Genomic DNA, 21,049 nt, shown 5'->3' on the forward strand with positions numbered 1-21,049 from the left:
TCCAGGTTGCCCAAGATACATCGGGATATACCTCCGCTACCTGGCAGAGCGCCAATTACTGCAGCATTGGCGCATGGTCCCAGGTGACGCCTAGGTATGACAGGAGGCGCTGCAGCTACTGGTAGTGGGGCCCCCAACCACGGTGACGCTCCTGGGTTAAGGTTCTCCAAGGCCTCAACCATCCGAGCTCGCAGGGACTTTCCAAACCATGCGCTTGTCATTGTCACTCGGTATAGGGCTAACCTAAAAAAAGTCATGCCGAACTTTCACCAGCACATTACGTGTGCTACCAGAGGGGAAAGAACGTTGGACCACTGCTATACGCCATTCAAGAGAGGCTACAAGGCTGTCTCTCTCCCTCCGTTCGGAAAATCAGACCATCAGATAGCCAGCCCCCATTTTCTGCTCCGGGATACCGGCAAAGATCGCAAGGGAAGCCGGCGGTGAGGAGCAGGTGGGTGGTCTGACCAATCAGGCTGAGCTACAGAGCTACGCTTCCGCGTCGTCGACTGGGACATGATCAATCCAGTTCCAGTGGCGTCAGCTTGAGTAACAATGAGCCTCATAGCAGCGCGGACACCATCGTCCCCACGGTAAAAGTTTAGGTCTTTCCTAAAAAAGCCGTGGGTTGATAATCCATCCATCCGGCTGTGAAGCGCCTGCTGCTGCCTATAACTCCGGTCTTGTATCCGGCAACATGGGCAGTACAAGGCGGTCTATGGACTGAGGAGGCGGTGAAGGAGGAAAGAGGAAGTTAAGAGAGATGAGATGAAAGACAGAGGCGCATGGCGGGGCTCTGACTATCACAGACTACCAGGCAGACCCGGCGCTCCAGTGCCGGCAGCATCCCTAGCGGACGACCTGAACTCATTTTATGCGCGGTTTGAGGCTAGCAACAACAGTGCTGCTTGACTAACAACAACACCGTTAAGCGTGGCGGTGGATTCTACCGGGGATGAACACACTCTCTGTGACCGAGCACAGTGTGAGGAGGGCTCTGTTGGTGGAACCAGGAAGGCAGGTCCAGATGGCATATTCACGAGTACTGAAGACCTGTGCTAACCAGCTCTCAGTGTTCACCACAATATTCAACCTCTCTCCCTGAGTCCGTGGTCCCCGGTTCCGCCTGCTTCAAGAGATTACCATTGTCCCTGTTCTCCAGCATGAATGACTACCGACCGGTGGCCCTCCTCGATGAAATGCTGAGAGGCGGACTACATTCACTTCCTCCCTTCCTCCATGGACCCGCTGCAGTTGCCACAGATGATGCTGTCTCCCAGGTACTGCACACCACACTCTCATCTGGACAGCCAGAGGGGCTATGTGAGACTGCTGTTCATTGATTAGCTTTCAACACCATAGTCCCCTCCAGACTGGCCGACAGCAGTCTGAGCTGGCAGCTGCTTGGACTGGCTGACCCTGTGTGCTTGGCCTGGACTTCCTGGGCAGCCAACACCTCAAATCCCCTCACCCTGAACACAGGATCCCCCCAGGTTAGATCCTCAGCCCCTACTGTACTCCCAGCACACACACCTGGCCAGGTGGCCAGGTTCATCACACCATCATCAAGTTTGCGGATGATGAATTGCGGGTGGGCCTGATCTCGAACAGCGGCGAGAACCTGGAGGAAGTTGCTGATCTGTCACCTGGTGCCGGGACAACAGCCTCATCATGAATGTCACCAAAACTAGGAGGATTGTGGACTTTGGAGGTACAACAACAGGGCGTACACCACTGGGGATTAGCAGGACTACTGTGGAGAGGGTGAGTGAAATACCTGGGAGTCCACATCACCGAGGATCTGACATGGTCAACAAACACAGACACTCTGGTGAGAAAGGCAAGGCAGGCGCCTACCACCTCAGGCAGCTGAGGAAAAGTAAGAGGAGAGGATCCTTCAGTCCTTCTCTGGAGCTGTGACAGGCGTCCTGACACAGCATCACAGCCTGGTTTGGAACTGCTCCACAGCTGGAGGCTCTGCAGAGAGTAGTGCGTTGATGGCAGCACTACTGAACACTCCCCACCTGGGACTTGTGCACCAGGAGGTGCAGAGCCAGAGCCGGCAGGATCATGAAGGATCCTCACCACGCCAACGACAGACTGTTTCAGCTGCTGCGGTCGAGCGCCTCCGTGTCACGCTGCAAGAACAGAAGACTGAGGCGGAGTTTCTTTTTCCTCAGGCCATCAGGACGAACTCCGACCTCACCAGGACCCCATATAGACACACACACACACCCTCACACACACACACACACACACACACACACACACACACACACACACACACACTGTAAATATTGTGTTGTTGTTTTAATAGTGTGTAGTAGTGTTGCTTGCTGCACATTCCTGCTGAGCATTGCCACTTTCATTTCACTGCACACCCTGTGTGTGTATGTGACAAATAAAACATCTTGAATCTTGAATCTTGAATCTTGAATATGAGGAACATTTTTTGGTGAGAGCCGGAGTCGTAGAGAACTTGGTTTCCGAGACAGTATGGGGGAAGTTGACTCCGGTAAGCCTGTGCCCGAAGGGGCAAATACGTTTCCAGGGAAAGCAGACCCGGGGTTACGGGGAAGAATGGACCCCAATCGCGTCTGTAATTATTGTTTTGGCAAAGGTCACTGGCGAAATGAGTGTCTGGTGTTAAAAACCAAGTTAAAGCCGGGGTTCTTGCCACCAAAACCGTCGGGTGCGGCTGTGTCTTTGCGCGGCGAAGAAAGAGATCGCGCCATTGCTGCTGTGCGGGCGCACACAAAGCCTTCTTTGGTTGAGTCGATGTTTGAGGATCCAGGGTTGGATCAAGAACTGACGGGTTCCCCGACTCACCAGGAGATGGATCCTGGTTATGCTGCGTTTGTGTCAGATGGTTTTGTTTCACTGGTAGGCAGTGAGACAAAAATACCTGTGAAGATTCTAAGAGACTCGGGGGCTCTGGAATCGTTCATTGTGGAGTCTGTGTTCAATTTGTCTCCAGAAACGGACACTGGTTCCAGTGCTGCTGCCCGAGGAATGGGTTTGGCGATCTTTTCGGCGCCAAAGCATAAGTTGACTGAGCTCAAATTTGGTGAAAGGTGATGTGGCTATGGGAGTGCGCCCTTCGCTGCCTATGGCTGGAATACAGGTCATTTTAGGGAATGACCTGGCTGGCGGTCGGGTGTGGCCTGGCTTATCAAATACTTTACCCTCCAAAGTAGGGGCCGAGGATCCCACGGCGCCTTCTACGGTACATGCTGCCTGTGCTGTGACTCGTGCTATGAGTCGGACCAAGCGTGAGTCTAGTGTTAAGGGTTCAGAAATTAAAGGAATGTCTGTGTTTCCTGTGCCTGCTTTCCCCTTGCCTGTCTCTTGCAGTGACCTTCTCAAAGAACAAAAGCAGGACCCCACACTCCAGGCACTGTACCAGCAGGTTCTCCAGCATGATGAGGTGGAGAGTGCAGCCCTTGGCTATTTTCTACAAGATGGCCTGTTGGTGAGAAAATGGGGTTGTCTGCCCGGTGAGTTTCTTTTCCAAAAAGTTCAACTCTCACCAGCTAAATTACTCCATGATTGAAAAAGAGGCATTGGCACTGATCTGGGCATTGAAGCATTTTGAGGTTTATGTGGGTGGTGGAGTAAGTCCTTTGGTGGTATATACTGATCATAACCCCCTGACCTTTCTCCACTCACTCCAGAACCCAAACCAAAGGCTAATGCGTTGGTGTCTTTTCCTTCAGCCATATCATTTGGATATACGTCATGCAAAAAAGGCACAGAAAATACCGTGGCTGATGCCATGTCCCGGGCTGTGACTGTTTAAATTAACTTGTGTTTTGCTACTTCCTGCAGTGTCTCTTCCAGCCTGTTCCGGTTTTCTGTTCTCTTAGGATCGCAGTACCGAAGTCCGGTGGGGAAGTTCCGGATGCTTGCATGAGATCGCCTGCAGGGAGGACCACTATTTTAAGGGGAGGGGTGTGACGACCATCCCCCGCTGCAGCTGGGTACCTGGCCTGGAAGGGCTTCCTGGTGAGAGGAGCTACCGGGAGAGAATAAAAGGAAGCACCAAGGGGAGTCTCTCTCTCTCTCTCCCTACCATACTGCACCAGCCTCAGCATGTGCTTCTGTTAGAGTTGTATGGCTACAATAAATGGTTTATTTTAAAGATCTGTGTGGCCTCCCTTTTTGTAACCAGCCGTGAGCCTGGTGGTAACATATGTGTGTGTGTGTGTGTGTGTGTGTGTGTGTGTGTGTGTGTGTGTGTGTGTGTGTGTGTGAGAGTGTATGTGTGAGTGTGTGTGTATGTGTGTGTGTCTGTGTGTGTGCGTCTTTCCCGACAGTGTAACACTAGTGGTCTCTCAGTCCTCCTGCGTTTCTATGGCGCCAGCATCCACAGAGCCGGTTACTAAGCAACAGGCCTGATGCCGGTCGCTGCCACAGCTCATAGGCAGAGCTGCCTCGCACCTCAGGGTGCTGCATTGACTTCAGGAGGGAGGGGGGGGGGGGGAGCCGTGTGTAGGAATGTCTCCTGATGAATGATTCCTCGTTGCCTCAATGAACCGACCGGACACATTTACAGATAGTCTGCCTCGCTTTTTACTGCCAAAAAGATACAAATATTACCAAATATTACCTAATATAACCAAACATAACCAAACATTACCTAATATAACCAAATATAACCTAATATTACCAAACATTACCTAATATAACCAAATATTACCAAATATGACCTAACATTACCTAATATAACCAAATATTACCTAATATGACCAAATATGACCTAACATGACCTAATATAACCTAATATGACCGTATATTACCTAATATTACCTAATATGACCAAATATGACCAAATATTACCTAACATGACCTAATATAACCTAATATGACCGTATATTACCTAATATTACCTAATATGACCAAATATGACCTAACATGACCTAATATAACCTAAAATGACCGTATATGACCTAATATGACCAAATATGACATAATATGACCAAATATGACCTAATATGACCTAATATGACCAAATATTGCCTAATATGACCAAATATTACCTAATATAACCTTATATGACCTAATATGACCAAATACAACCTAATATTACCTAATATGACCAACTATTACCTAATATGACTTAATATGACCTAATATAACCTAATATGACCTAATATGAGCAAATATGAGCAAATATGACCAAATATGACCAAACATGACCTAACATGACCTAATATGACCAAATATGACCAAATATGACCTAATATTACCTATTATGACCGTATATTACCTAATATGACCAAATATGACCTAATATTGCCTAATATGACCAAATATTACCAAATATGACCTAACATTACCTAATATAACCAAATATTACCTAATATCACCAAATATGACCTAACATGACCTAATATAACCTAATATGACCGTATATTACCTAATATTACCTAATATGACCAAATATGACCAAATATTACCTAACATGACCTAATATAACCTAATATGACCGTATATTACCTAATATTACCTAATATGACCAAATATGACCAAATATGACCTAACATGACCTAATATAACCTAAAATGACCGTATATGACCTAATATGACCAAATATGACATAATATGACCAAATATGACCTAATATGACCTAATATGACCAAATATTGCCTAATATGACCAAATATTACCTAATATAACCTTATATGACCTAATATGACCAAATACAACCTAATATTACCTAATATGACCAACTATTACCTAATATGACTTAATATGACCTAATATGACCTAATATGAGCAAATATGAGCAAATATGACCAAATATGACCAAACATGACCTAACATGACCTAATATGACCAAATATGACCAAATATGACCAAATATGACCTAATATTACCTATTATGACCGTATATTACCTAATATGACCAAATATGACCTAATATTACCTAATATGACCGTATATTACCTAATATGACCAAATATTACCTAATATGACCGTATATGACCAAATATGACCAAATATGACCTAATATGACCTAATATGACCTCCTACAGGGACAGAGGAGTACTTTCTCCAGACGTCTCCTCACGCTCCGCTGCCACAAGGACAGATACAGGAGAACATTCCTGCCGACGGCTATGAGGCTCTACAACAGATCACCTCTTGCCAGATCATAGTGCAATAACTGCAATAATAACATCATATCCACACTATGTTGATCTGCACTTCACACATTTCATTTACTTACACTACATACATACACACACACTTCATGTTCATTTACACTACACACATACACACACATTGCATTTTGCACACTGTCTATATTTAATATTTTTATATTTAATTTAATTTGTCATTAGTATTGTATTGTGTATGCATATATGTTGTATAGATATATATATTTTATTTTATATTTTACTTTGTATACTTCTTGTATTGTTAGAAGTGGGACAAATAAATGCGAATTTTTCTGGGATTAGCAAAATGATCCGTAGACCAGGCCGGGGAGAAGTGAATGTGGAATGTGAGTAATAAAACAGATCAAAGGGGACCCCAGTTCCATTAGACTACAACAACAGGAAAGCAACAAGGCATCCATCAGGCCGGCCGACAGGGAGAGTGGCTGTAAGATCAAATGAAAGCATCGAGGCCATCGCTGGGACGATAAGCAGAGGGCCAGGTGTGACAGAACACGGGTCCTGAGTGGTCATCTTTGGCGTTTACAACCAGTGACCCTCTGTCTGAACTCACTCAGGGGCCCCACGCCGACACCAGATGTAAACATTGCACCTCTGGGGAGATTCAAATGAAGACCTGGTTGATTGGGTGTTCGGAGCCCATATCCGCACCATATGGGCCCAAGAGGATGTTACTACGGAGTGAATAAACACCAGCCTGGATTCATGTGTGTTAACCTGCCTGTAGATCAATGGTCTTTGATATGATAATGTGATATATGTCTCCCAATATGTTCTGTATCCTGACCCCCGGTTAGAGTGTGTTTGATGTCACTGGCATCGGGAAGTCTCACCAAGTCTGAAAGGATCATAAGGAGGGTACCCTAAGTGCCTGAGAGATAGGAGGAGACACCCGGAGACAGGTCACCGAGGTGACCGAGCTCATCTAAACCAGCTAAGACAACGGTCCCCCTCTTTGATGTGGGACAGAGAGTCTCTCCAGAACCTCTCAGGACGAGAGGGGGGGGGGGGATGAACCCCCCATCAGCACCCCAAAGAGGGATGGATATCCGGTAAAAGGGGGAGGAGCCGAGGGTATAAAGGTGACGAACAGAGGAAGTGAGATGGTCAGGAAAAAAAAGAGTTTTTAGTGGTTGTGTTTTAGCGTCAGGCTTCCGTGAGGGAACTGACTTGTAATTGTACTTTGTTTCTTTCTTCTTTCTTTTTTTGAATAAAATACTTGGCTGCCTTGCAGTCTTAAACTTTACATTCGGTTTGTGGACCTACTTTGTTTGTGAGACCTATTTCTTCACCTGTCGACCCACCCGAGGAGACGGAAGGCGGAGACCCGAGAGCGGACCCCGCAGCCTCCGAGGTGAGTCTGCACGGCTACCCCTACTGACCTCAGTCCCCCAGGGACCATTCTGAGCCCTCACACTCTCCACTGACATTTTGTACTGACGAGAGAAATCGCTGCAGCTGGTAGACCTCCGGCTCTCGGCCGAGCCGTGGTTGGCTCCGGGACCAAGAGAGGGACTCGTAACACTTGAGTCCTCGTCGCGGAGTTTGTCCTAAGAATAAGAATATTAATTAAAGCTGCAAGCAGCGATGAACGGGTCCTCTTCCTGCTTCGCACGTCGGGGGTGCTGGCCGGACGCCGGCCCCCTCGGCCGAGAGCGCACGCGTTCGTTGGGCGTTTGACCGTTTCACGCGACACTGATTTTACTTTGCTAGTCGGTGGCGCTTTGACTCAGTGAAAAAGGCTTGTTGATATCCTCAGGCCTTGAATTCTCTGAAGCATGAGAAGTTTGGAGCAGCTTTGAGCGAGTCCAGGGTTGCCAGCAGGGCGCGCTGTGACAATTTGAACATATACATGCATCACGTGTATCCATGTGAAGTCTAGACCTTGTCATGTAAATTAAATGTGAATGTGATTCAACGTGGCGCTACGAGCTCCACAGGGAAGCATCATCGAGGTCTTAGGTCTATTCTGGTATATTTTGAGAGCGATCTGAATAATCTGCGAGGAGCAGTGTATAAAAGTAAAAAACATGTAACTTCCTAGTGCCACTAGTTGGCGCCAAGTCCAGAAAAAAAAATTAGCATATGGATGTCTTCAGGGTCATTATGTCATGATGTATGAGAAATATGGAGCAGATTCCATTATGTATGGCTGAGTAACAACAACGTCAATTTTCATGGCGAATGGCGTTTCTTTCCAGAAAAAAAAATTAGCATATGGAAAAATTAGCATATGGATGTCTTCAGGGTCATTATGTCATGATGTATGAGAAATATGGAGCAGATTCCATTATGTATGGCTGAGTTACAACGTCAATTTTCATGGCGAATGGCGTTTCTTTCCAGAAAAAATTAGCATATGGAAAAATTAGCATATGGATGTCTTCAGGGTCATTATGTCATGATGTATGAGAAATATGGAGCAGATTCCATTATGTATGGCTGAGTTACAACAACGTCAATTTTCATGGCGAATGGCGTTTCTTTCCAGAAAAAAATTAGCATATGGATGTCTTCAGGGTCATTATGTCATGATGTATGAGAAATATGGAGCAGATTCCATTATGTATGGCTGAGTTACAACAACGTCAATTTTCATGGCGAATGGCGTTTCTTTCCAGAAAAAAAAAATTAGCATATGGAAAAATTAGCATATGGATGTCTTCAGGGTCATTATGTCATGATGTATGAGAAATATGGAGCAGATTCCATTATGTATGGCTGAGTTACAACAACGTCAATTTTCATGGCGAATGGCGTTTCTTTGCCGGTCCGGCAAACGCACAAAGTTTAATATTATTGAAATCTTTTAAGGCCATTTCAAGACAAAGGTCTCAAAACCATATAGGCCAAGTTTGGAATGTATCGGGTTTAAGCTCTAGGAGGAGTTAACTGTTTTACAACCCCTAAAAACATGAAAAAAGGCCAAAAAGGCATATTTTGAGGGATTGATTATAGCGCCCCCTAATGTTCAAACGTTATGAAAAAGTTAAGGTAGGTTAAAGGTGTCCTTGTGGACATAGGCTACCAATTTGGTGAGGATAGTCCAAGTGATTTGGAAGTTAGGTGTCTTTACAAATAAGGCCACACCCCTTGGATGTTCATTGGTCCATATCTTCTGAACGCAATGACATATTAACTATCTTTCGAAGATTTATGATGGCATTGAATCAATAATGAACCACAACAAGTTGTGTATGATTCGGACGAATCGTTTAGGAGAAGTTGGAAAAAAACAGTTTTTAAAGAAATTCAAAATGGCGGAAAATCTAAGTAGGCGGAGCTTAGGGGTCTGAGAGGCTTTTTTGTAGAGCTGGTCAATTCTGACCTCTGGACCAAATCTCAAGTCAATCGGTCATCGGGGGAAGAAAACTATTGCTACTGAAAAAAGAAGTTTGTAGGGGGCGCTAGAGAGCCATTTCTTTATGTACGAATACGAAAACTCAATAATATGAAAATTTTCACCAGTCTGCTTCTGCATGTGGAATTTAAGTCTGCTGGGGCGTACGGGGTGCGGACAGTCGACGTTTGTTTTACGAGAAAAAAAATAATAATAATAATAATAACTCTTAGAAAAACAATAGGTTCCTCTACGACGAAGTCGACGAGGACCCTAATAAGTGTCCCGCCAGCCGCTCTACGAGCCTTGTACCCTCGAGCGTGTTTGGGAGGAGACTAGATAATTGAATACCCAGCATTTCTCTCCGCGGAGATCGATCTGACATCATCTAGGGGTGTCGCGCGCCGAGCCAAACAGCAACCACTGTCGAGGTGCACGCGCGTCGCTCATCAGGCCCGAACGATCGCAGAATCATATAGAGGGAGTTACTGATCTCCGCCTCCTCCCCTTAACTCGGTCTTCGCCCTCGCCGAGTTTCCGTTCCCCTCGAAGCTAAAGGCGAGGATACCGTGACCGGGGCGGTCGTCAGAAGAGAGGCCGGGCATCGTGACCCGTGGTCCCGCGTCCTCTCCAGTGCGGCAGGTTAGCAGCGGTGACGCTGCGCCTGGGCGTCGCCGGCGTGCTTTACGACAGTTTGCTACACGTCTGTCCTTAGAGCACGATTATTTCCCTCAATAAAGTACCCGGTGTGAGCCGGCTCGCACCGCAAACCTTTCCCCCTCCTCTCCATCTCTCCTCTCCCGTCTCATTCCCTCCCCGCTCCTTTCCTCCCCCGTTTTCCCTACACGAGAAGACTGCGGCGTGACTTCTCTTTCCGTCTCCCACCCGAGGCGACCGAATCGGTTCACGTACGCGTCTCTCTTAACAGTATACATCTTTATCTTTCATCCCTGTTTTTTATATTTTATTTTTTATTCTTGTGTGTTTAGTTTATTGGTGCTGCTACTGTTACGACAAATTTCCCCTTGGGGATTAATAAAGTACATATCTATCTATCTATCTATCTATATGACCAAATATTGCCTAATATGACCTAATATAACATAATATGACCTAATATGACCTAATATAACCTAATATGACCTTATATGACCTAATATGACCTATTATGACCTAATCTGACCTATTACGACCTAATATGACCTAATATGACCTAATAACTCAGGATGAGGAGCCTCAGATAATTACGTTAACATTAAAGTACATTGAGTATATTCATATCAGCAATTCTCACATACATAATTTAATTTATATGTGTATATATGATTCAATATACGGTCATTTTGTGGTTGTTAATTGATGATTAAAATAGCCGCTCTATCATCAACGTTTGCACCTTTTAAGTTAAATATTTTTTTCAACATTCAGATTTATTTATTATATATTTGTGATTTCTCTGGCTGAAAACAATCTGGTGTTCGGAGGTTAATTAAAACGACAAAATGCTCACAACAACAATGAGAAGAAGAGTCAAGAAGAGTGAAGAAGAGTGAAGAAGAGTGAAGAAGAGTCATCCTCTGGGGATCATGAATGTATGCACAAAATGTTGTGACAAGGCAGGAAGAAAGACAGACACGCACAGGCAGACAGACAGGCAGACAGGCAGACAGACAGGCAGACAGACAGACAGACAGAGACAGACATCTGGATGACCGGGTCTCTCCGAGGTCGTTGCTATTTTATCGGCCGAGACGATCCGCCCGTGTTTTGACTCTCAAGCTCAGCCACTAATTAATCACATCAGGAAGGATCTTCATCATCGAGGAGGACGAGTTTACGATCGGAAGAGTCCAGTGCAGCCGCCGGCGGGTGTGTGTGTGTGTGTGTGTGTGTGTGTGTGTGTGTGTGTGTGTGTGTGTGTGTGTGTGTGTGTGTGTGTGTGTGTGCGTGTGTGTGTGTGTGTGTGTGCGTGTGTGTGTGCGTGTGTGTGTGCGTGCGTGCGTGTGTGTGTGTGTGTGTGTGTGTGTGTGTGTGTGTGTGTGTGTGTGTGTGTGTGTGTGTGTGTGTGTGTGTGTGCGTGTGTGACTCACACTATTCCTACTCCTGCTGGAAGGGCTTGATCCTGTCTGGTTGAGCACTGCTGCTGCTGTCTCATGCAACAAGTTCAGACCGCCCCCCCCCCCCCCTCTCTCTCTCTCTCTCTCTGCTGTGGCATTGTGGGAAACGTAGGCGCTCACAAACTGATGCAAGTAGACCAGAAGGAAGAAGTCTTGAACCTCACAGAAGATACCATTATGTAACTCATGCACTCCTTTTTGTGTGCACCAACCTCTCTCTCTCTCTCAGTTCACGCTGAGCGTCAGAGCGACAGGGTGTGTGTTTGAGAGCTGCGGAGCGTTGTCTGTGTGTTTCTCTCTTCTCTGTTCTTTCATAGTTGTGTGTATTTAGTTTATGTGGTTTATTAGTTGGGTTTCACAGTAGTTTAAATTGTTTGGTGATTAGTTGGGTTTTTCTCTGGGTGTCTTCCCGCTGCCGGTGCCTCACCGGGCTCGGGGCGAGGCGGAAATGTTTGCCCCGATTCCCCCCCCGCTGCTCACGAGGAGACACGGGATGAAGATTGCCGGTGACTCCTCGTGCAGCGTGGAGGAATTGGCTCGGGCAGTCGGGAAGAAAGTCGGGTTCAGCAGTGTGAAGTCCGCCGCCAAGATGAACGGCTCGGTCGTGATCTTCCTGGATCAGGTGGCGAAGGTGAGCCGCGTGGTAGAGGAGGGTCTCTCGGTGGGAGATTTGTTTGTACAGGTGTTTCCGCTGGACCAGCCGTCCACCAGAGTCCTCGTTTCAAACGTCCCTCCGCTCATCTCCGATGAGTTTCTCAGCAGAGAGCTCTCCCGGCACGGAGCTGGTCTCCCGATGAGAGAGATCTCATCGGGTTCAAGGAGAGCTCGATGAAGCATATCATGAGTTACCGTAGATCGGTTTATATGATACTCGACGACCGGGGCGCGGAGTTAAACCTGCGCTTCAGCGTCAGAGTAGATGATGTTAACTATAACGTCTACGCGTCTTCATCGGCGATGAAGTGCTTTCATTGCGGGAGGAGGGCACACCGCGAGGTCTGTTCGGCGGGCGACCCTGCGCCAGCTGGTCCGGGCGGCTCGGGTCCGTCCGGCGCGTCACGCCGCGCTGCACCAGCGTGGGGAACAGCAGGTGAGACGGCTGCCGCTGCAGCTGCGCGGGCTCGCGGCGGCGTCTCTGAGAGGAGGCGCCGCCGAGGCGGCGCCCGGCGCTGCGGCGGCCGCGCCGCCGATTCCAACGGAGAGCGCGGCGAGCGGCGTCACTGCTGCTGCACCCGACACACATGTGGTGAGTATGAATGAGGGAGTGAGTGATGGTGGTGGTGATGGTGGCGATGGGGGTAAGGGTGGCGAGGGGGGGGAAGAGGGTGGGGAGCCTGGACAGGGCAGTGAGAAGCAGGCTGTGGGTGGAGTCGGGAGCGATGAAAAAAAAGGAAAAGCGGACCAAGAAAATGGAGGGGATGTGGGGGGATCTGCCAAGAGCAGTGGGGTAGAGGCTGTGGGTGAGGTGGGAAGTGGGGAGGAGGAAGGAAAACAAGAAAAAGAAGGGGGAAAAAACAAACAAAAAAAGATTTAAAAAACAACAAAAAATATTGGTGATGGTGGTGATGGTGGCACGGGCTTAGAGGTGGAAGTGGGGAGTGGGGTGGAGAATAATGAGGAAAGTGGGAAAGAGGAGGAAAAGGAAATAAAGACGAGGACAAGGGTGGTGAGAAGCCCATAGAGGGGGTAGGGAAGGTGGGTGGAGGCGAAGAGGTGGAGGAGGACGGTGCAGAGGAAGAGGGGGCGGAGCAGGTAGAGATGGATGAGGAGGAAGCAGGGGGCAGAAAGGGGCCCCAAAGAAAGAAGAGCGGCCAGCGCGGGCAGCGAGGCCAAGGCCAGCAGGGTGGAGGAGAGGAGGAGGAGTCAAGGGGCGGGGCCGGTGGAGGACAGCAGTGATGAGGAGGGGGCAGACGACAGCGACTCTCCTCTAATTTTAACAAACAGTCAAGCTCAAAAACTTCACACAGTGGATGAAATAAGCCAGTTTTTACACAGAACAAAAAACAAAAGGAAAGTGGAGGTCAGGGATCACTTCCCTGACCTCGTGAACTTTGTACAGTCTTGCAGATATTATATGAAAAAGAAAAAGTTTGAAAAGCAAGAGGTTTTTAGGATTAAAAAGATTTTACTCAAAGTAAAGGAGTGCATCCAGCAGGGAGGTGGAGAGCTCCAATGTGGGTTTTATTTGATTTGTTGATTTTAAGTTTTATTTGTTTTTTAAACTCTTTTCTTTTAATGAACACATTCAGAGTCGGAGTTTTAAACGTAAATGGAGCGAGGGACAGTAAGAAGAGAACATCTATTTATGAATTTAACAAGATGAAAGCCAACGATGTTCTCTTCTTACAAGAGACGACAGCGACAGCACCAACGAGGCGGACTGGAGGAGGGAGTGGGGGGGGGAAGTTCTCCTGAGCCACAACACCAACCTCAGCGGAGGAGTGGGCTTCCTCTTCTCCAGGGCTTTCAGCCCGCGGTCACTGGAGGTCAAACACATCGTGGAGGGGAGGCTGTTCTTTGTGAAAGCACGGTTCGACCTTTGTAATGTTGTTTTAATTAATGTCTATGCTCCAACAACCGGGGCAGAGAGGAAGCTGTTTTTATCCAAAATTAATGATGTTTTAAATGACTGTGCCTCGGAGGATTTTTTATTCTTGGGGGGGGATTTTAACTGCACAGAGGATGATTTTAAAGACAGAAATCACACAGAGCCACATCCAGCTTCACAGCAGGTGCTGAGGAGGCTGGTCCATTCTCATGGCCTGGTGGACGTGTGGAGAAGGATGCATCCGGACTGCCGACAGTACACATGGTCCCACGTTAGGGAGGAAGGATCTCCTCAGCCAGGTTAGACCGTATTTATGTTTTTAAGCACCATTTTAGTATTTTTAAAATGTGCAGCATTGTTCCGGCTGGTTTTACTGATCACTCTTTGGTTTTATGTCATGTTTTATCAGGAACTTTTTACCCAGGAGCGCATATTGGCATTTTAATACAGTTTTAACTTTCGATAGGAGTTTTAGAGAGGTGTTGTTTTATTTTTGGGGCATTTTTAGGCTGAGGAAGAGTGATTTTAATAATCTTAGGCAGTGGTGGGACCGTGGTAAGGTAGAAATTAAGCTCCTTTGTCAGCAGCACACTTTCAACGTCACTAGAGACGTCACCAGATCTATGAAGGACCTGGAGACTGAGATAGTGGACCTAGAAAGTTTGAGCGAGTCCACAGGAGATCGAGGACATATTGAAGTCCTCAAAGTAAAAAGCGGCTCTCGCCGACCTGTTCGAGTTAAAGTACAAGGCGCACTGGTCAGGTCCCGATTCCAGACCATCGCGAGATGGACACTCCTCTAGCTTCTTCTTCGGCCTGGAGAAGAGGAGTGGGCAGGGCGAGTGATCCACTCACTGCTGACGGACGCAGGGCAGCGGTTGTGGAGCCAAGCCAGATCCGGAAGCGGCGGTGGGGTTTACTCCTCCCTTTATGCCACTGAGTATAGGGAGGAGGGAGAGTCGGCGGAGGGGCTCTGTGGGAGCTGCCTCAGGTCTCCGAGGAGACTAATGAGGAGCTCGACAGACCCATAACCCCAAGAGCTGAAAGCTGCCCTGCAGGAATGCAGGAGGCGCGCCCGGATCGACGGCCTCCCGCTGAGTTTTACAAGAAATACTGGGATGTCCTCGAAGGACATCCTAGACGTCTTCAACGAGTCTGGCCTCTGGTTCCATGCCGGTGTCCTGCCGGAGGGCAGTGCTGACGCTACTGCCGAAGAAAGGAAACCCGCAGGACATCGGTAACTGGCGCCCTGTGTCTCTGCTGTGTGTGGATTACAAGCTTCTGTCCAGGGTCCTGGCCTCCAGGCTGAGGGAGCTATGGAGCAGGTCCTCCATCGACCAGACCTACTGTGTGCCCGGCAGGTCCATGGTGGATAACGTCCACCTCATTCGGGATGTTTTGGAGGTCTCCAGCTCGTTGGGTATGGATACTGGTCTGATTTCTCTAGATCAGGAAAAGGCTTTTGACCGCGTTGAACACGGTTTCCTCTGGAAAGTTCTGGGGAAGTTTGGGTTCAGCGCTGGTTTCATAGCTAAGATCAAGGTGTTGTACAGTAATGTTGAGAGTGTGCTGAAGATAAACGGCAGGCTGTGTGCTCCTTTTAGAGTGAGTAGAGGGTCCGGCAGGGCTGTGCTCTGTCCGGGATGCTCTACGCACTCTCCTCGAGCCCTCCTCATTAAAATACGCCTAGCCTACATGGTTTGTTTTACCTGGTTTTAGTAAAGGAATGATTTTATCGGCATATGCCGACGGCGTTGTTGTTTTATCAAGAATCAAAATGATGTAAACCTTTTAAATCAAATAGTACATGATTTTAGCACGGCATCATCAGCGAGGGTGAACTGGAAGAAAAGCGAAGCCCTCGCTGTGGGGAGTGGCGTGGCGGCCTCCCGGTTCTTCCACAAAAACTCATATGGAAGACGGACGGTTTTAAATATTTAGGAATATACCTGGGGAAACCGAGCATGGTCCAGAAGAACTGGGAGGGCGTCACAGAGAAGATAGAGGAAACTTTCCAAGTGGAAGTGGCTGCTCCCAGATGTCTTTTAAAGGTAGAGTACTGGTTTTAAACAATCTTATTGCATCCCAACTGTGGCACAGGTTGACAGTTTTAGACCCTTCCTCGGGCTTCTTAGCCAACATACAAAAGAAGATGGTGGATTTCTTTTGGGAGGGTCTACACTGGGTGCCACAGGGGTGCTGTTTTAGCCAGAGAGGAGGGGACAGGGCCTTGTCCACCTGGCCAGCCGGACGTCTACTTTTAGATTAAAGTTTGTTCAGAAGTTTTAACGAGTCCGGGTTTTTAGTGTGGCGAGACGTGGCCAGCTGCATCCTCAGACGTGCTGACAACCTAGGGCTGGATACTGCTCTGTTTTTAATAGACCCCAGCTTTTAAAACTAAGTGGGCTGCCTCCTTTTTATCAGGGTGTTTTAAAGTCGTGGGCCCTTTTTAAGCACGAAAGGTGCCCACAGTCTGACTCTCTGTTCTGGTTGTTGAGAGAACCATTAATTCACGGGGCAAAACTAGACATTAGCAGCAGCGTCACCCCTGGACTAACGGGGGCGCTGCTGCGAACAAAGACCCTTTCTCTGCAGCAGTTGGTGGATGCAGTGGGGCCGACGCTGAGCGACCCCCCGGCCCTGGGCTCCCTGCTGGGTCTGCATTCCGACCGGGTGGCGAGGAGGCTCCTGGAGCTGTGGAGGCAGAGGCTGACCGGATTGGAGAGGAGCCTCCTCAACGACTACAGCCAGCGGAGAGCAGAGCCGGACCCTGCAGACCCCTTCCCAAACATCTCCTCAGCCCGGGGCTAGGGGGACTCACCGGCCCCCTGCTGAGAACGAGCCACCCAGAAAACTGCACACTGAACAAAGCAGACAAGAAGACTTTGTATTTTAACCTCGTGAAGAGCATCAACAGGTCCAGACTGTGCAACAGACCGCCCACTGTGTGGTCAGAGAGACTTGGGCATGGAGGCCCTGGCCCGCAGTGGGGGGTCCTATACAAGCCTCCCCTAAAGAAAAGGACCGCTGACCTCCAGTGGCGGATTTTACACGGTGCTGTCGCGTCCAACGCTTTTATTTCGGTAATCAATCCCGCTGTCCTGAGCCAGTGCCCTTTCTGTGACCTCCGCGCGACTATTTACCATGTTTTTAACGAGTGTAAGAGACTTTTGAGTTTCTTCGCTCTTTTAACAGTGGTTTTAGTCTTTTAATGTGGTTTTACAGAGAAGGTTTTATCATGGGAGCTGCCTACAAAAACAGAAAAGAAAAGTGGCAGCTCCTAAATTTTTTATCCGTGAAGCGAAAATGGCAATTTATTTAACTAGGAAGTCCGGGTGGAAAACAGAGAGGGCAGGAAGCCAGGGCAGTGTGGCTCTGTAACATCAGAGCCAGACTCTGGCTGGAGTTCAGGTTTTACAAACACATTGAGACCTGGATGCTTTTAAACAACGCTGGTGTTTTAAAGATATTGTTTGTTCTGTGGTAGAGGAGGAGCTGGAGTTTGCACCACTTTTTATTCGGTAAAACATGTTTTCTTTTTTAATGTTTTTAATGTTTTGTTTGTTTGCTTTTATTTTAAATAACCTGATTTTTAAAACACTTTATTTGTAGAGAAGCGTTGTGATGGAAAAAATGTAAATAAAGTGTTTTTCAAAAATCAAAAAATCTCTCTTCATGTCTCTCTCTCTTTATGTCTCTCTCTCTTTATGTCTCTCTCTCTCTATGTCTCTCTCTCTCTTTATGTCTCTCTCCCTCTATGTCTCTCTCTCTTTATATCTCTCTCCCTCTATGTCTCTCTCTCTTTATGTCTCTCTCTCTCTTTATGTCTCTCTCTTTATGTCTCTCTCTCTCTCTTCATGTCTCTCTTCATGTCTCTCTCTCTCTTTATGTCTCTCTCCCTCTATGTCTCTCTCTCTCTCTCTTCATGTCTCTCTCCCTCTATGTCTCTCTCTCTCTTCATGTCTCTTTCCCTCTATGTCTCTCTCTCTATTTATGTCTCTCTCTCTTTATGTCTCTCTCTCTCTCTATGTCTCTCTCTCTCTTTATGTCTCTCTCCCTCTATGTCTCTCTCTCTTTATGGCTCTCTCTCTCTCTCTCTTTATGTCTCTCTTCATGTCTCTCTCTCTTCATGTCTCTCTCTCTGTCTCTCTCTGTGTCTGCCTCTATCTCTTTATGTCTCTCTCTCTCTTTTTATGTCTCTCTCCCTCTATGTCTCTCTCTCTCTAGATGTCTCTCTCTCTCTTTATGTCTCTCTCCCTCTATGTCTCTCTCTCTCTTTATGTCTCTCTCCCTCTATGTCTCTCTCTCTCTCTTCATGTCTCTCTCCCTCTATGTCTCTCTCTCTTCATGTCTCTCTCCCTCTATGTCTCTCTCTCTATTTATGTCTCTCTCTCTTTATGTCTCTCCCTCTATGTCTCTCTCTCTTTATGTCTCTCTCTCTTTATGTCTCTCTCTCTCTCTCTCTTCATGTCTCTCTTTATGTCTCTCTCTCTCTCTTCATGTCTCTCTTCATGTCTCTCTCTGTCTCTCTCTCTTCATGTCTCTCTCTCTGTCTCTCTCTGTGTCTGCCTCTATCTCTTTATGTCTCTCTCTCTCTTTATGTCTCTCTCCCTCTATGTCTCTCTCTCTCTAGATGTCTCTCTCTCTTTATGTCTCTCTCTCTCTTTATGTCTCTCTCTCTCTCTGTCTGCCTCTATCTCTCTATGTCTCTCTCTCTGTGTCTCTGTCTCTATCTCTCTCTATGTCTCTCTATGTGGGTCTCTCCCTCTCTCTCTCTCTCTGTGTCTCTTTATCGATGTCTCTCTCTCTATGTCTCTCTCTCTCTCTGCCTGTCGGCAGTAAATGATGCAGGGCCCTTAACTGTGACAGTTCTCTGTGGACCTATGGCTGTGCTTTGGGTTTGGGTAAAGTGGGTCACAATAACCAGATGTGACACACACACACACACATGGATGGAGGGCACACACACACACACACACACAGCCTCAGACAGACAGTGGCTATACCGGTCTGCCGAGCTCTTGACTCCATCCACATAATTCCATGAAATCATTTGGCTGATGCTCCCGGGGTCCGACCGACGCTCATAAATCCATTCAGGGGAAACCGGCGCGGAGTCGGAGAAGCTCGGCGCCGCCGCGCCGTAATTAAAACGCCGGCTTCATAACCATTAAGGTTGTCGGGAGTTATTCCAAATGGGGCCGCGCCGTTTAAAAGGCCATCAATCACGGGGAACGAGCGGCGAGGCGGCGTGCGCGTGCACGGGACCGTCGTGGATTCATTCTGACAAATAAATAACAGTTGGATTCTGCAGATTCACGTTGACTGAGGTTTAATGTTAGGCCCCCCCCCCCCCGTGTGGATGTGTGTTGAGTTGGCAGCGCTCGCATCACTTATGGGGAGTCCGCGCGTGAGCGGGCCGGAGACATCGCTCTCCACGACGACGTGGAACATTCTCAAATGACGGCCGTCATCGTAAAGCGCGTCCTGGTCGACGGCGCGTTTCACCTGACAGGTGATCCAGTTCCACAAGAGGAACATTCACTCTCACATGGTTCTGCAGTCTGTGTGTGTGTGTGCATGTATGTGTGTGTGCTTGTGTGTTTGTGTGTGCATGTATGTGTGTGTGTGCTTGTGTGTTTGTGTGTGCATGTATGTGTGTGTGTGCTTGTGTGTTTGTGTGCTTGTGTGTTTGTATATGAGTGTATGTGTTTGTGTGTGCATGTATGTGTGTGTGTGTGTTTGTATATGAGTGTATGTGTGCTTGTGTGTATGTGTGTGTGTGTATGTGTGTGTGTGTGTTTGTGTGTGTGTTTATATTTATATGTATGTATATATGTGTATATATGTATATATATATGTGTATATATGTATATATGTGTATTATATATATGTGTGTGTATATATATATATGTGTATATGTGTATATATATGTATATATATGTGTGTATATATATGTATGTGTGTGTATGTATATATATGTGTATATGTATGTATGTGTATATGTATATATATATTTGTATATATATATATATGTATATGTATGTATATATATATGTATATATGTATGTGTATATATATATATATATATGTATACATATATATATATATATGTGTATATATGTTTATGTATATACTGTATGTGTGTGTATGTATATATTCTATGTGTATGTATATATGTGTGTGTATATATGTGTCTATATATATATATGTGTGTGTATATATGTGTCTGTGTGCATGTGTGTGTGTTTGTGTGTTTGTATGTGCATGTATGTGTGCGTGCATCTGTGGTCATGTGTGTTTGCATATTTGTGTATGTGTGTGTTTGTATGTGTGTACTTGTGTGTGTTTGTATGTGCAAATTGTGCATGTATGTGTACGTCTGTGTGCGTGTGTGTGTGCTTGTGTGTTTGTATGTGTGTGCGTACGTGTGTGTCCGTGTGTGCTTGTGTGTTTATATGTGCATGTATGTGTGTGTGTGCGTCTGTGTGCCCGTGCATGTGCATGTGTGTGTGTGTGTGTGTGTGTGTGTGTGTGTGTGTGTGTGTGTGTGTGTGTGTGTGTGTGTGTGCGTGCGTACCTTGAGTATGGCGTCCAGGTGAACCGGGTCCAGCACGCTGCCCTTTCGGGTGGTGACGATCACGCGCCCGTAGCGGCCCGGGGTCTGCAGGTCGGAGTAGAGCGCGTGCTTGGACCGGTTCACCGGGAACAGGCTTTCCACCAGGTTGCCCTCTATCTTGGCCAGGCTGTGCTTGGGCGCGAGCAGGCTCTCCACGTCCTCCTCCACGCGGTACCGGCTGAAGCTGGCCCCGAGCAGGATGGAGAGGAGCACCGGCGCCGAGGCGAAGAACACCGGGTG

The 21,049-nt window shown here is 47.3% G+C and overlaps 1 protein-coding gene across 1 annotated transcript in view; it reads right to left on the reverse strand.

Annotated features, from left to right (window-relative positions):
• Positions 1–21,049, reverse strand: part of ptchd1 (patched domain containing 1) — a 33,597-nt gene that overhangs the window by 12,339 nt on the left and 209 nt on the right. Inside the window, exon 1 of the mRNA XM_056434359.1 lies at positions 20,771–21,049. This exon is cut by the window's right edge and continues 209 nt beyond it. Within this exon, the coding sequence (XP_056290334.1) occupies positions 20,771–21,049 (279 nt within the window). The remainder of the gene's footprint in view (positions 1–20,770) is intronic.

This window comes from Pseudoliparis swirei, chromosome 16, assembly GCF_029220125.1.
Source record: "Pseudoliparis swirei isolate HS2019 ecotype Mariana Trench chromosome 16, NWPU_hadal_v1, whole genome shotgun sequence".
NCBI lineage: Eukaryota > Metazoa > Chordata > Actinopteri > Perciformes > Liparidae > Pseudoliparis > Pseudoliparis swirei.